A 13,501-nucleotide genomic window follows, 5' to 3' on the forward strand; every position below is an offset into this window, starting at 1 on the left:
ATCCCATACCATCCCATCCCATACCATACCATACCATACCATCCCATACCATCCCATACCATCCCATACCATACCATCCCATACCATACCATACCATACCATCCCATACCATCCCATCCCATACCATCCCATACCATACCATCCCATACATCCCATACCATCCCGTCCCATTCCATACCATACCATCCCATCCCATCCCATCCCATCCCATTCCATCCCATCCCATACCATACCATACCATACTATACTATACCATCCCATACCATCCCATGCCATACCATCCCATACCATCCCATCCCATCCCATCCCATACCACTTTATTTATAAAGCACTGAAAACAGTAACAAAGCTAACCAACGTGCTGTACAGCAAAAACAAACAAGCAAAGCACACAGCATAAAATACAGAGGTAAATAGGTAAAGATAAGAACTAAATGACTATAAAATTATAGAATACAGACAAGTTAAAATCAACTCACACAGTGTCAAAAGTCAGAGAATAAAAGTGAGTTTTCAAACAAGACTTTTAAAACAGTGAGAGAGGGAGCCTGTCTGGCATGCAGTGGTAACCTGTCACCTCTGAGCTTAAAACAAGTGAATGGAACCAATAAAAACATCTGGTCTGCTGACCTCAGTGAGCGCTGTGGGACATATGGCTGCAGCAGATCAGTGAGACAGGAGGGGGCAGAACAGTTCAGAGATTTAAAAACATACAGGAGGATTTCAAAATGACTGAGAAAATGAACCGGGAGCCAGTGAAGGGAGGCCAGAACTGGAGTAATGTGCTCTCTTTTGCCTGTACCTGTTAAAAATCAGGCTGTAGCATTTTGAACCAGTTGTAAACGTGCAACAGAGGTCTGACTGATTCCAAAAAGAAACACATTGCAGTAAGCCTGGATGGTATGAAAGCATATTTTGCTGTCTCAAGGTTACTTTTGGACATGCTTCAATTTAGACAGTCGCCTCTACTGAAAACAAACAAACAAAACAAAAAAAAAAAACAGGATTTAACAATCATGTTTACATGACTGTTTAGTTTCATGAAAATTGTATATGTAAAAATGTATTGTATCATATCATACATGCAATGTTCACTTGAGTTACATTCACTAATCATGCTTTTTAATCTGCAATTTTTCCCCATTCAGATATCGATGAATGTACAACTGGCAAGAACCTCTGCCCTTACAACAGACAATGTGTGAACACCTTTGGCAGCTACTACTGTAAATGCCAGGATGGCTACGATCTGAAATATGTCAACAACAAATACGACTGTGTAGGTAAGGTCTATGAGGTCTTTGTAAAGTGAAGCATCTGCAACTAATTACACTTTTGAAATCACAATAAAGGGGCTCTTTTGATTCCAGATGTTGATGAGTGTGCAGCTGAAAGCCACAAGTGCAGCCACCATGCTGTGTGTCTGAACACTCGTGGGTCCTACAAGTGCAAGTGCAAGTCTGGCTTCAGAGGCAACGGCTTTGAGTGCTCCGGTGAGATCTGATATCTGCAACAGGAACTTACAACACAGTTCGTTTTAAATTGCACTGAAAGGGGTCAAAAGCAGATGGCAGACTTTTTCCAAATCAAGAGGACGTGAAATAAGTCAGGAAGAGTTTTGTAGCTGCACATTTCATTTGGACTCAAACTTTCAGCAAACTGGCGTCCTGCCAACTTTAGTTTCCTGCCTTTGGACTCCAATCTTCTTTTGCAGACTTTAGCAGTTGAGGCACAAATTGGAAACACACCTGCATTAATGTAACCTCTATCCAGCCCTCCTAGGAGAAATGAGAAGAAAAAAAAGTTAGCGCTTTTATCTTCAAACAGGGCTGAGGTAACCAAATGACGACTGACTGCGGGTTAGAGGTTTGTAAATGAAGATGCTTTTATCTTTTATAGTCAAACCATTTTATCAGAGACGGTGGGATGGAGACAAAGGCAGTGCAGATGATTTCATCAATGGTGAGACGTTGTGGAGCTTCTGCCGATCTCTGTGCCGTGCATTCCTAGTTCATGCATCTCTTCCGTAGCCTGACCGTGATGAACACCTTCTCCGTCTCTGTCTTGATCATGACTGGAACTGTTTGCCCACAGCATCCACAGCTTCATGCATCCTCAGCATGACATGTTTTATATTATGCACTGCCGCAGCCTGCATTAATCTGCAGTCGGTTTTGTCATTTGTATTGGCATGTTTATTTCTTGAACTCACTGAAAGATATCTTATTTTTGATTCTAAGTGCCTGCAAAGATGTGATTAATAACTGAACTAAAGCTGTGCAGAATATAAACAAACATGTCTGAGGCCTGACAACGTATTCAGCTGTAATTGTGTGTCCATGTGTCTTTTTGTGATATATTTTCCGGCCTGCAGCCATCCCGGACTCCCAAGTGAGGCCTTGGATCCTGGGAGGTAAGCCGAGCAATGAGGACATCAAAAACACCATCCCTGAAACAGTCGCAACGCCGCCTCCCCATCAGCCTTTCGACTACGACAGAGAGGTCTACATCGGCCCCCAGACGGAGGACAGAGAAAATACATTTCCTGGGCAGGAAGTGAAGGAGGAGGAAGAGGAAGAAAACCAGCTCCTTCCAAGAGGAGATGTTTTCGGTGAGTGTTTTTTAAATTTTTTTTAGCTGAGATTTTACTCTCATTTTAACATATGTTAGTAAAAAAAAAAAAAAAATCCATCTGGATTAAGCCCTTGATGAAAATAAAATGCATCTTGTTGCTTTTGGTTATGTTAAGCTGAAGAAAAATTAACTTTTATGTGAAATGTTTTCTGTTATTGATATCACAGTGGTATTACAGACCATTTCAATAAGGCAAACTGACATAGTCTTAAAGGTTTTTTTTTTTTTTTAATGGAGCTACATGTATATGGAAAGATTATAAACGTCATATCATAACTAAACACATGACCGGAGCGGTAGTTGAAGCCACAAAATACAAGCTCCGCCCACTATGATGGCTTCAGTAGTATTCAAATATAATCAATATCCCGCCGCTCTATCTAAACAAATGGGACACGTTTCTGCCTAAAAAATTAAAATACATTCCAAATCTTTTTTTAAGTTTTCAATTTTATTGATACATTTGCTTACTTTAATGCTGTAAGTTCAGTTATAGTTTTTTTAGATTAGTGTTGTTTTATGACAACAATAATCCAATGTGGCTTCAGTCGAACTAGCTGTTGACATTTTGCTCCAAACTGAAACAAATTGATCAGTTAACAGGTAAGATATTAATTGCTCATAGCATTTCAACAAAATCACACTTCAAACAGTCTGAAGTACCTTTTTAAGCATCTGAAAATATTACCAAAAAAAACATATTCAACTACTACTGGTTAAACTTGATCAAATATAAACATTTTACTAAAAAAAAATCTGTACAAAAGACGGAGGTCGTGTGGTAGTTTTCACCAGTGAAAAATAAGTGAGGTGGCCTTTCAACACTAACCTTGATTATTACAAAAACACACGTCTCTGTATTGGATCCAAGATGGCAAGAGGAGACAAGCCCCAAAGACATCCATCACCTCCAGGGAGGAATTTTACTCCTTTGGCATGTGTGAGCCCGAGGATAAAACTCATCCTGTCCCTGCTTCCCATCTCAAAGGAGGAGGAACAGAGGTTGCATAGCCCTCAAACCTTTTATTATGCATTCCCCAAAACAGCTGTTGTGCTAAAAGACTTGACTCCCTGTAGGAAAGCCTGTCATCAACACGCTGCTCCTCTGTAACACCAGCCGTCTTTGGCTGAGCAGGTTCAATAACTCCATATGTCACTCCTCTTCTGCTTTTCATGGGGGGGGGGGGGTGTTGCTGCAGGAACTTTGAATACTTGGGGGTTATCCTAAAGTTGCAACATTTGAAGACTTTAGAAATAAGAGGACAGGTCTACACCTGTTGGTGAAAACCCCCTTTTCTACCTTTTGCATCTTTGTTTCCAAATATGTTTCATACTATGGAATGAAAATATTGTGCACTTAAACATGCCAAGTTATGAGATTTTTCATCACTAATACAATTCTGTCATATAGTATTACTATTTATTAAAACTTGTTGATAAAGGCCTGCATGCAAAGCCTTTTTATAATAAAACTATGTAAATAAAACCAACATATGGTAATTCATTACATAGCTCAGTTTTGATGTTTACTGAAGAGACCATTACCAGTATTTAGATATAAATGACTGAAATAAAGCTGATTTTATGCTTCTTCTTACTTTTAATGTGTGGTAAATTGCATTATATCTTTAATAATACTAATCCTCTGTAAATTAATGAATAACTACAACAGTAAATTCAACAAAATGGACAGAAAAAAGTATAAATTGTTTGGGGGCATAATGTAAAATGTACTAGAAAGCTAAAGGGAAAGATCTTTGAAGCTGGATTCTGTAGAAAGGTGATGGGCAAATAATATCTTACCTGCTATAGAATGCCATTTTACAACAACTTCAATCTCACAAGTTTCACATCATAAAAATGCTATTTCATAAACTTTACCATCAATCTGACATTACAGTAGTACCTCATTATATATATAAAAAAGCATTTGAAACCCTTCCCACACTCTTGCAATATTCTAAACAATGTTTCTAAACTCTAAACGCTCTAAAAGAGCACAGAATGTCATAATTTTAGCTCTCTGCCTCCTCTCAGCCACGGCTGCACTCAGCCACCTGCAAGTGGTCTCAGCCACGCCCACTTCCCTGCTCTGCACGGAGAACAGTTGATCAGCTGCAGGAGGAAGCTTATCCTGCAGTGTGGGCTGCACAATGGTGCAGCAGGTGATAAATATTTTAAAATAATTAATTGTAAATAAAAATTCCATGCCGATCATGCGGCTCATCCATCAATCAGCCAATTGAAATATTAAATTAATTAAGAAAAACCGCAATAGAGCGAGTCTGCGATTAACGAACCGCGAAGTAGCGAGGGACTACTGTAAAGGTTATTCTAGCAGAAATTATGTTACTCTGCTGGAAGTGGCTCAAGCTGCATGGAAAATGCTAAAGCTAGTTGTTGCTGCCACTAATTCCACTTACAAATACCCATAAAACTTTAGGTAATTGTGTAATGCAACATTTACACCGATCTGCAAGTTTATAAACTTACATTTTCAAGAAAAGCTCTGGAATTTTGAGACTAAAGTTGTTTTTATGAGGGCCAAAATGGTGTAGAGGCAGGGCAGCCGACTCAGGACCCTAAATTCCCAGGTTCGATCCTCAGTCATTGCACATCTCGTGTTGTCTCTGAGCAAGACACCCTATCCCCAATTGTTCCCTGGGCGCTTTCAATAGCTGCCCAATGCTCCACCTGAGTGTATCCCTGGTACAATGGGTTAAATGCAGAGAGCCAATTCTGCCATTGTATGGGAACATACAATGATGACAACACATAACACATTATTATTATTTAGGACAGGAGCGATCCACTTTGGTCTTAGCCCCAGAGTAGTTGTTAGCTTGTGCATCTAAGAACTAAACTCTATTCCTCCAAACTGACATTGCTCAAAGAGCTATCTACAACAGGTAATATGCTTATTGCTCACAACTTTTCCCACAAAGCCCAACTTTATAACAACTAAAGAAGTGCTTCAAAGTACACTGGGATTTTTGTAGGTGCAGTGGTTGAATGAATGTTCTGTTATTTGCTACTTTTACCTTCAGGAAATCCTACCTTAAGTCTCTGTTGAAACACATCATAACAGGATTTATAGGATTTTCAGCATGATCATAGTATTGGAATGCAAGTGTCTAATGTGAACGAATTCAAGGATCTTTCAACAGAATGTCTGATAGTCAGAAAATCCATGCTTTAAAAAAAAAATCACTTTTTTCTCATTATGACTTTTTACCATTTCAGAAGACTTTGAGTCCGTGTTTGGCCCAGCAACAGAAATAAAAGAAATTCAAGTTGATCCACCTCAGCAAGGTAATTACTGTAAATATGTTCTATTACCACAGCTGAAATGAATGTTTATGTTGTTAATCTGATGCTGCCTAGAATATACCATGGACTGCAACTTTGATCAAGGAGCGTGTGAATGGGTTCAAGACAGGACTGACGACATAGACTGGACTGTGGCATATCATGATAATGGTAATAAAACAAATACGCGAGGTACTTTTTGTTCTCCTGTTTGTATTGAATTACTTATATCCTAGTTAAACCCCATCAGGTGCTGAGTATTACATGGCACTGAGCGGGCTGCTTGGGGAGCAAGAAGAGGTGGCCAAGCTGAAGCTGCTTCTCAGCGACCAGCCACAACAGGGCAGCTTTTGTCTCACCTTTGACTACCGTGTGGTTGGCCATAATGTGGGCTCACTCCGGGTGCTGCTGGATAACAATGCTTACCCAGTGTGGGAGCAGACCCAAAGCAAACACCAGAGCTGGCAGACAGAGCTCCTCACCGTGGCCTGGAAAGATGAAGCACCAAAATCTGTGAGTCGTGATCATTTCATTTCATTTCATAATTCTTTTGAAAATGTTAACACAACCAATAGAAGACATTTTACTTGTAAAATAAAAAGGCATTCCTATGCACAATATTGTGAGATTTCACAGGATAGTTAGCGCTGTAATACTTGATTCAATAACTATTTTAGAGTTAATGGCACAACAAAAAGTAGAACTAAACTAGTGGTGTGCAATACAGACACACTAGCTAAGATGCTGCAGATGTAGCGCTCTGCTTTACATTGCACAACCTAACACAGTAGTCCCTCGCTACTTCATGGACTTTGCGGACTCGCTCTATTGCGGTTATTCAAAAATATTGGACGACACACAATTGACTGATTGATGGATGAGCCACACAATCGGCAGGACATTTTTATTTAAAATGAATTGTTTTAAATTATTTAGCACCTGCTGCACCTCTGTGCAGCCCATACTGCAGGATAAGCTTCCTCCTGCATCTGATCAGCTGTTCTCTGTGCAGAGCGGAGAAGTGGACGTTGCCGAGTCTGCTTGCAGGTGGCCGAGTGCAGCCAGCGGCAGAGCTGAAATCATGACATGCTGTGCCCTTTTAGAGCATTTAGGGTTTAGAAACATTGTTTAGAATATTGCAAGAATGTGGAAAGTGTTTAAAACGCCTATATATACATTATATATATATATATATATATATATATATATATATAATTTTATTTTTATTATTTGTTTTAAATTTATATATATATTTATATATACTAAAATAAATTACTACTTGTACTACTAATCCTACTTCGCTGTTTTTCCACTTAATGTAGGGCTTCAGGGTACAGATCCCCCACAATAAACAAGGGACTATTGTAAACACTTTGTACAAAATCAGTTTAGTGTGAACTGATCATAACAAACAAAGGCTAAACTTATGCAACCAGAAGCTGCAACATAGCTACATCTACATATAAAGCACACAAAACAAAACACAACTAGCTTTAAGAATTTACCTTTAATTTAACTATTAAGCACACAATGTAATTATGACAGAAAATGGAGGATTTACCTGCAGTTACCTTCGTACAGACGAACATGTTGTACTTCCTGTTTATAACTGTTGTATTCAGCTGCTCATGAGGTCGGCCGCAGGGTTTTATCCATCTTTTACATTGTTCCAGACTCAGTTTAGGTTTTGGAAATGGAATAAACTGTATTCCACCCTCTAAAACAGGGCTATTCAACTAAACTGCTCAGGGGGCCACAGTGACTGAAAGGGATCAAACATCCAGCAATTAAAGTCATTAAATAAAATAAATCATAAAAAAATGTATGTTAAAAATGTAGTTTGTTTATGTATTAAGAACATTATTATTGCTTAAAAAGTATATTGTGCAATGTGCAATTTAAAATGTACTAATACTACTCAATGTCTTTCAGATTATCTTTGAAGCTCAGCGTGGGAAGGGCGTCGGAGGTGAGATAGGGCTGGACAATGTTGTGTTGACTTCAGGGACCTGTCAAGAGGATCTAGGTCCAGTCTTTTAGGAATCCTCAACTTGGATCAAAAATTATGCACACATGTCAAGGATTCCTCATCTCTAATAACCACAGCACAATCAAAAGAAAACAAATATCTACAAAGGGTGCACACTGTGTTGCTACGTCAGTCCACCCTGCTACACTCTATATTTTGAATTTCTAGTTAGTCTTATGAAATACAGATAACTCAGATCTCAGGAACAGGTGGAAGAGCTGACTGTTAGATGGGTTTGACAGTATTGTGCTGAAGTAAACCAAATAAATATTAATGAAATGCAATGTGAATGTATTGCACTTATCATAAATGAGTCAAGTTTTGAAGGTTGTTTTGTTTAGGTGCTAAAAATGCATATACAGTATGTTGGAAAATTTGTACTGGAATTATGCTTCTGTTGTTATATTAAACCTTTTTTTTTAAAGATTGTCTAATTTTTTCTGTGCACTTGACTCGTGATACATGTAGATAAATGCAAAAATGTAACTTTACACAGATTGTTTTAGGTCAGCAAAACTAACTGCAAAGAGCATTTTACAAATACAAATGGTTAAAGTGAGCTTTAAACCCCTTGTTCATTTCCTTGTAGTCAAGTGCATATTTAAAACGCCGGGATAAACGTGTTTAATTCTACATTTGATATTTGATAATGTCAATAGAAATGTAGATCAAATATGTTAGGTTTTAATATTTTTACCTTGTTTTACGGCACTCTGATTTGTTTAATAACACTACTTTTATTTTAACTGTATTTTTACTGTTTTGTCGTTATTATTGTTTATTATTATTCTTGTCTGTACTTTATATGTTCTGTCTGGAATAGGTCTCTCTTGTAAATGAGTCCTTGTATAAATAAAGGTTGAATGAATGAGTGAATGCTTCTGGAGCTGACAGAAGACGCTTAATGTCGCCCCCTTGTGGTGAAAGTATGTTAGTACAAAAAAGAAAAGATAACTCTTTTATCCAATTACCTGTGAATGGACAATAAAAAAATGCCAGCACAAGTCAAACAAAAAACATTAATATTAGGTATTCTCTTTTAAAAATAAAAACAGTTTATATAGACGTCGAACAGGCCTAATTGTTGACATCCAATCGCAGGCTGCATTGGCACGATCACGTGATCTCGCGCCTAGCAGTTAGCTGTGTTAGCATTGCCCTCTGAGCTGAACCAGGAAACGGTGCGACCTGGTTTTACTTGGAGCTGTCAAACGAATGAATCCACATTTTTATTTATTTCGTGTCGTTTTTTTATTGATTAAGTAGCTGTGTCAGACTCAAACTGTAAGGTACGTAGACTGAATCCTGGCTTTCTTAGTGGTAATTTAATTCTAGCTGTTATCTTTTTTCCAAATTAGCTTAGCTTGGTTAAAGCTGAAGGATGGGCTTAGAGTTCTCGTTCCTTCAATTTAGATAATTTTACAGTGATTTAATGTAGTGTTACTTATAGTCACAAGCTTCATGATCTAGTTCGTTCTGTTCATTTGTTACTGCTGCCCAGAACCGCGTGTTAAACAGTGGAAATAATGGCTTGACATTGTGTTTCAGCGGGTTAAATGTTATCTTATACGGCTGCCAACATCAACAATAAACAAATGAGCATGTGACGGAGGACTGGGCCGTACAGCACATGATCTGGACAAGTGAAGGCGGTTAAAGCAATCTGGGGTAAGAGAAAAGTAGTTTTGTCTTGCCGTTTTAAGTGTCTTTTGCGTAGTGTTCATTTTCACAATCTTTTTTTTATTTTTTATTATTCTTTCCTATGCATTTTTCTAATAGGTAAATCATCTCAAAGTGATTGATTAGGGATCTGTAGCCATGGCAGCGAAGAAGTCCACGCTGAAAGTCATCTTGCTTGGTGATGGTGGGGTTGGAAAGAGCTCCTTGATGAATCGATACGTCACCAATAAGTTTGATGCCCACCTTTTCCACACCATTGGTGTTGAGTTCTTAAACAAGGAGCTCACCGTAGATGGGTGCAATGTTACCCTCCAGATCTGGGACACTGCTGGCCAGGAGCGCTTCCGCAGCCTGAGGACTCCTTTCTATCGTGGCTCTGATTGCTGCCTGCTCACTTACAGTGTGGATGATAACCAGAGTTTTCACAACTTGAGCAACTGGAAGAAGGAGTTCATTTACTACGCTGATATCAAGGAGCCAGAGAAGTTCCCGTTTGTGGTTTTGGGCAACAAAGTGGATGTGACAGAGAGGCAGGTGTCTTCAGAAGATGCTCGGCAGTGGTGCCAGGAGAATGGGGACTACCCATATTATGAGACCAGTGCTAAGGATGCCACCAATGTAGCAGTGGCTTTTGAGGAAGCAGTGCATAGAGTGTTAGTAATGGATGACAAAACTGACTATCTTATCCCCACGGACACAGTCAAGCTCCACAGAAAGCCCCGCTCTGCTACTGCTTGCTGTTCCTAACATCCAGGAGCTGCTACTAATAAACCTGTCGTGCCTGCTAAGTGGAGGCTGTAAGCGTTTGGCACTGTATAACAAACTATGCTATTCTTTTGATTTCTTGAAGGTTTGGTGATTCTAGTTGTTGGGCTTTAGCCTTAAACACTAAATTGATGTAAATACAAATAAACTGTTACTTATGGCTTCAGCTTTCCCACTTTTTTAAGTTGTGACTGAAAATTATGGAATGGAAACAGCAACTACTAATGTTGGTCAAAGATTATCTCAGAACATTAAAATACTCCACGTTCCTCTCAAGTTGCTATTCATGATTTTTTTTTTCTTTCATAAATGTGTACCACTTGGTGAGTTCCAAAAATCTGAACATCTAACCATCAGTTCCATGACACAACTGCACAGAGTAGCTAAAGAATATTTAAAATTGTTTTTGTATAATAAAAATAACTTATACAATCCAATAACCCTGTTTCTGATAACGATGAAGTACTGTAGCTCAGGTTGTCTTTTGTATAACCTTGTGAACAGAAACTTATCATTTTGAAGTTTTGCTTTTGCACATTTTGCTTCGTGAATACATGGAGGCTGGTATAAACACTGAGGTCCCACTGGAAATAAACTTCACATGTATGACATTTCTTTGTACAATTGATTTTCTAGACTTATTTGCAGTTTGTAAGCGAGTTGTTCCTTAGAAATTGCAAATACAGCTTTTTTTTCTTTATGAAATAATGTACTGATTTTTTTTTCATGTTCCATCTGTTGTTCTGACATCCTTAATACAACCTCTTAACATTGTCCTATATGTACGATAAAAGCTACTATCTAATCATTTGAAAGCAAAGCAGACATTAACTTATCATACTATAAAGTTGTAAAACTGATGATGCTGAATAAACGCTCAGAACTGTCTGATCGACATGTTTTGTAGCATGAACGCTAAAGAATGGGTCACTATTATTGTAAAGATAATCAAAAAACAAATCTTATCTTGGTAGTCTGTATGTACCGGTTCTTCATAAATAACAAGGAACTGCTTGTGTCACATGTTTTCTGAGTATTATTTTAGGTTTGCTCATTCTTCACAAATAATTTTTACATACATTTGATTGTCCACAATCAAAATTAGATAATGACCACAAGAAAAGTCTCAGAATCACAGCAGACATTTTATACAAATGTTCAGTTAGAATAAAATACATCTTTGTGCATCAGGAAGAGGAAAAACAAGAACATTCAATATATACAACGATGAGGATTCAAATTCCTGCATGAAACTATTAACTCAGAAGATGTTTCTTCCCAAGAAACTGGACTTTCCTCTCGAATGCTGTTGAGCGGATTGGTGCGCTGACTTCATAGAAAGGATTCATGGCAAACTGGAAGACGACAACAGACGTAAAGGTCAGGATCAACAGGACAAATGGTGTGCTGTTTGTGCTTATTTTAATAACAAGGAACAAAACTTACCTTAATGTATAAATCATACACGTCATTGAAAAAGTTTTTGATTCCATCTTCTTGCCGCACATCATGCAGCATGATGAATCTTATATGTATGGCAAACAATTAAAGAACATAGCTAGTTCCAAGTTATGTTTATGTGTCATATGCAAGGTTAACACAAGGTTATCAGTACAATGAGATGCTTAGGATAAGAAGAACCGATTTGACTCGCTAAAAAAAAAATGAAGAAACAAACAAGAAAATACTAAAGCATGCAATAAGGGTACAAAATAAAAGTACCAAAAAATGAAAAAAGGAACATGTACATGCTGCATGTAAATATGTACCGGTACATGCTTATCATGCTGAGCTAGGAAGATAAATTAAGACTGATATAGAAAATTATGAGTAAACTGACCTCATTTTTCTTTGTTTCTAAAGCTGGAAATTATGTTCCGTTTTTTAACTTAAGGTAATTTTATGCCAGTATTCAGTTCAAAACTAAAAAGTGAAGATCATTCATGCTATTTAAAAGAATGGCAGAGAAAAGAAATGTTATGTACAATCATGTATAATCTATGATTAAAGATTTAGTTTAATTTTAATAATTCTAACACTTATATTTGCTGTTTTGCATCATCACACTCCTATGCCCAAACTATAAATATATACAATAAAAATAAGGTTTAATTAACACATTTTCTGTCTCTTTTAGTAGTAAATTTAATCATAACCATTTATTACTTGAGTTCATTATAGATAAATAAAAAGTAGAAAAGAAATAAGAACAAAGAAGAAAAATAAAAGGTGTGGGGAAAGGATATGTCCTGCTGTGACGAAGGCTGACACAAACCACTCGTTGAACTTGTCCACAGTTTTCAGGTACATACTGTTGGAGAGCCACATCATTTCATCCACCAAGTCCAGGGCTGCATGTGCAATGAACTGGTTCAGGTGGCGGTGATCATCCTGTGGTTAGAGCAAGAAATCTCCTCAAACAGAATAATAAAAACACTAACACCATTATTGTTCACAGTGAAACAAGTACAGTAAGTATCAATTTAGGTGTGATGAATTGTGTTCTTAAAATTGTGTTTTAGGCAGAAATAAAACAGCCAATCATGGCTTATTTATCAAACATACTGTCTGTCACAGTCGTGATAATAGAGGAAATACCTTTGCCTCGGCCTTCCCAGCTGGCAAAAACTCCATTTCAAACACGGGATTGTCATGATGACCAACCATGACAAAGTAAAAGCTTCCCGACATCTTTTTTTCTTCTTCTTGTCAAGTCAAAAACACCCTACAGTACATTAAAGACAAAACCATTGGTCAAAATGACATCTTTATGAAAAGCAGCCGTGTTAACCAAAATTATTGCTAAACAGTGAATGTCCGATGCTTTAGATGATAGACTATGTTATTTTTTCCTCACATGACTAAGAAAAAATATATATAACTACACATAGTACGGACAGAAAATATAAAAGTTGAAAACCTGAATTTTGTTGACTCCGTTAAATCTGCTTCCGGAAGACCTGCAATAGCAGTCGCATAAACATGACGACAAGGCAAGCCGCTTGAAATAAAATTCAATCCATGATTTAAAAGCTTACTAGTACATATCTTTAAACAAACTTATATTAATAATAAACCATTGTA

At 37.6% G+C, this 13,501-nt stretch overlaps 3 protein-coding genes across 3 annotated transcripts in view; 2 read left to right on the forward strand and 1 right to left on the reverse strand.

The window, feature by feature from the left end:
* Positions 1-8,283, forward strand: part of egfl6 (EGF-like-domain, multiple 6) — a 16,562-nt gene extending 8,279 nt beyond the window's left edge. The window contains exons 6-13 of the mRNA XM_037686478.1: positions 1,149-1,283; positions 1,371-1,493; positions 1,900-1,962; positions 2,375-2,611; positions 5,878-5,946; positions 6,019-6,114; positions 6,194-6,456; positions 7,876-8,283. Coding sequence (XP_037542406.1) covers positions 1,149-1,283; positions 1,371-1,493; positions 1,900-1,962; positions 2,375-2,611; positions 5,878-5,946; positions 6,019-6,114; positions 6,194-6,456; positions 7,876-7,983 — 1,094 coding nt within the window. The 3' untranslated portion in view covers positions 7,984-8,283. The remainder of the gene's footprint in view (positions 1-1,148; positions 1,284-1,370; positions 1,494-1,899; positions 1,963-2,374; positions 2,612-5,877; positions 5,947-6,018; positions 6,115-6,193; positions 6,457-7,875) is intronic.
* An 836-nt stretch (positions 8,284-9,119) lies between these two features.
* rab9a (RAB9A, member RAS oncogene family) lies at positions 9,120-10,789 on the forward strand. The gene is made up of 3 exons (XM_037686479.1): positions 9,120-9,261; positions 9,521-9,640; positions 9,752-10,789. The coding sequence occupies exon 3, from the start codon at positions 9,791-9,793 to the stop codon at positions 10,397-10,399; it is 609 nt and encodes a 202-aa protein (XP_037542407.1). The 5' UTR covers positions 9,120-9,261; positions 9,521-9,640; positions 9,752-9,790; the 3' UTR covers positions 10,400-10,789.
* Positions 10,790-11,602: 813 nt separating this feature from the next.
* On the reverse strand, positions 11,603-13,399 carry trappc2 (trafficking protein particle complex subunit 2). Its single transcript, XM_037686480.1, has 5 exons — positions 13,338-13,399; positions 13,016-13,142; positions 12,664-12,808; positions 11,864-11,949; positions 11,603-11,772 (listed from the first exon to the last, which is right to left on the reverse strand). Exons 2-5 carry the CDS (start codon positions 13,106-13,108, stop codon positions 11,674-11,676), a joined length of 423 nt encoding a protein of 140 aa, XP_037542408.1. The 5' UTR covers positions 13,109-13,142; positions 13,338-13,399; the 3' UTR covers positions 11,603-11,673.
* Between the last annotated feature and the right edge of the window lie 102 nt (positions 13,400-13,501).

The sequence above is a fragment of the Nematolebias whitei genome, chromosome 13 (assembly GCF_014905685.2).
Source record: "Nematolebias whitei isolate Nwh7 chromosome 13, NemWhi1, whole genome shotgun sequence".
Lineage (NCBI taxonomy): Eukaryota > Metazoa > Chordata > Actinopteri > Cyprinodontiformes > Rivulidae > Nematolebias > Nematolebias whitei.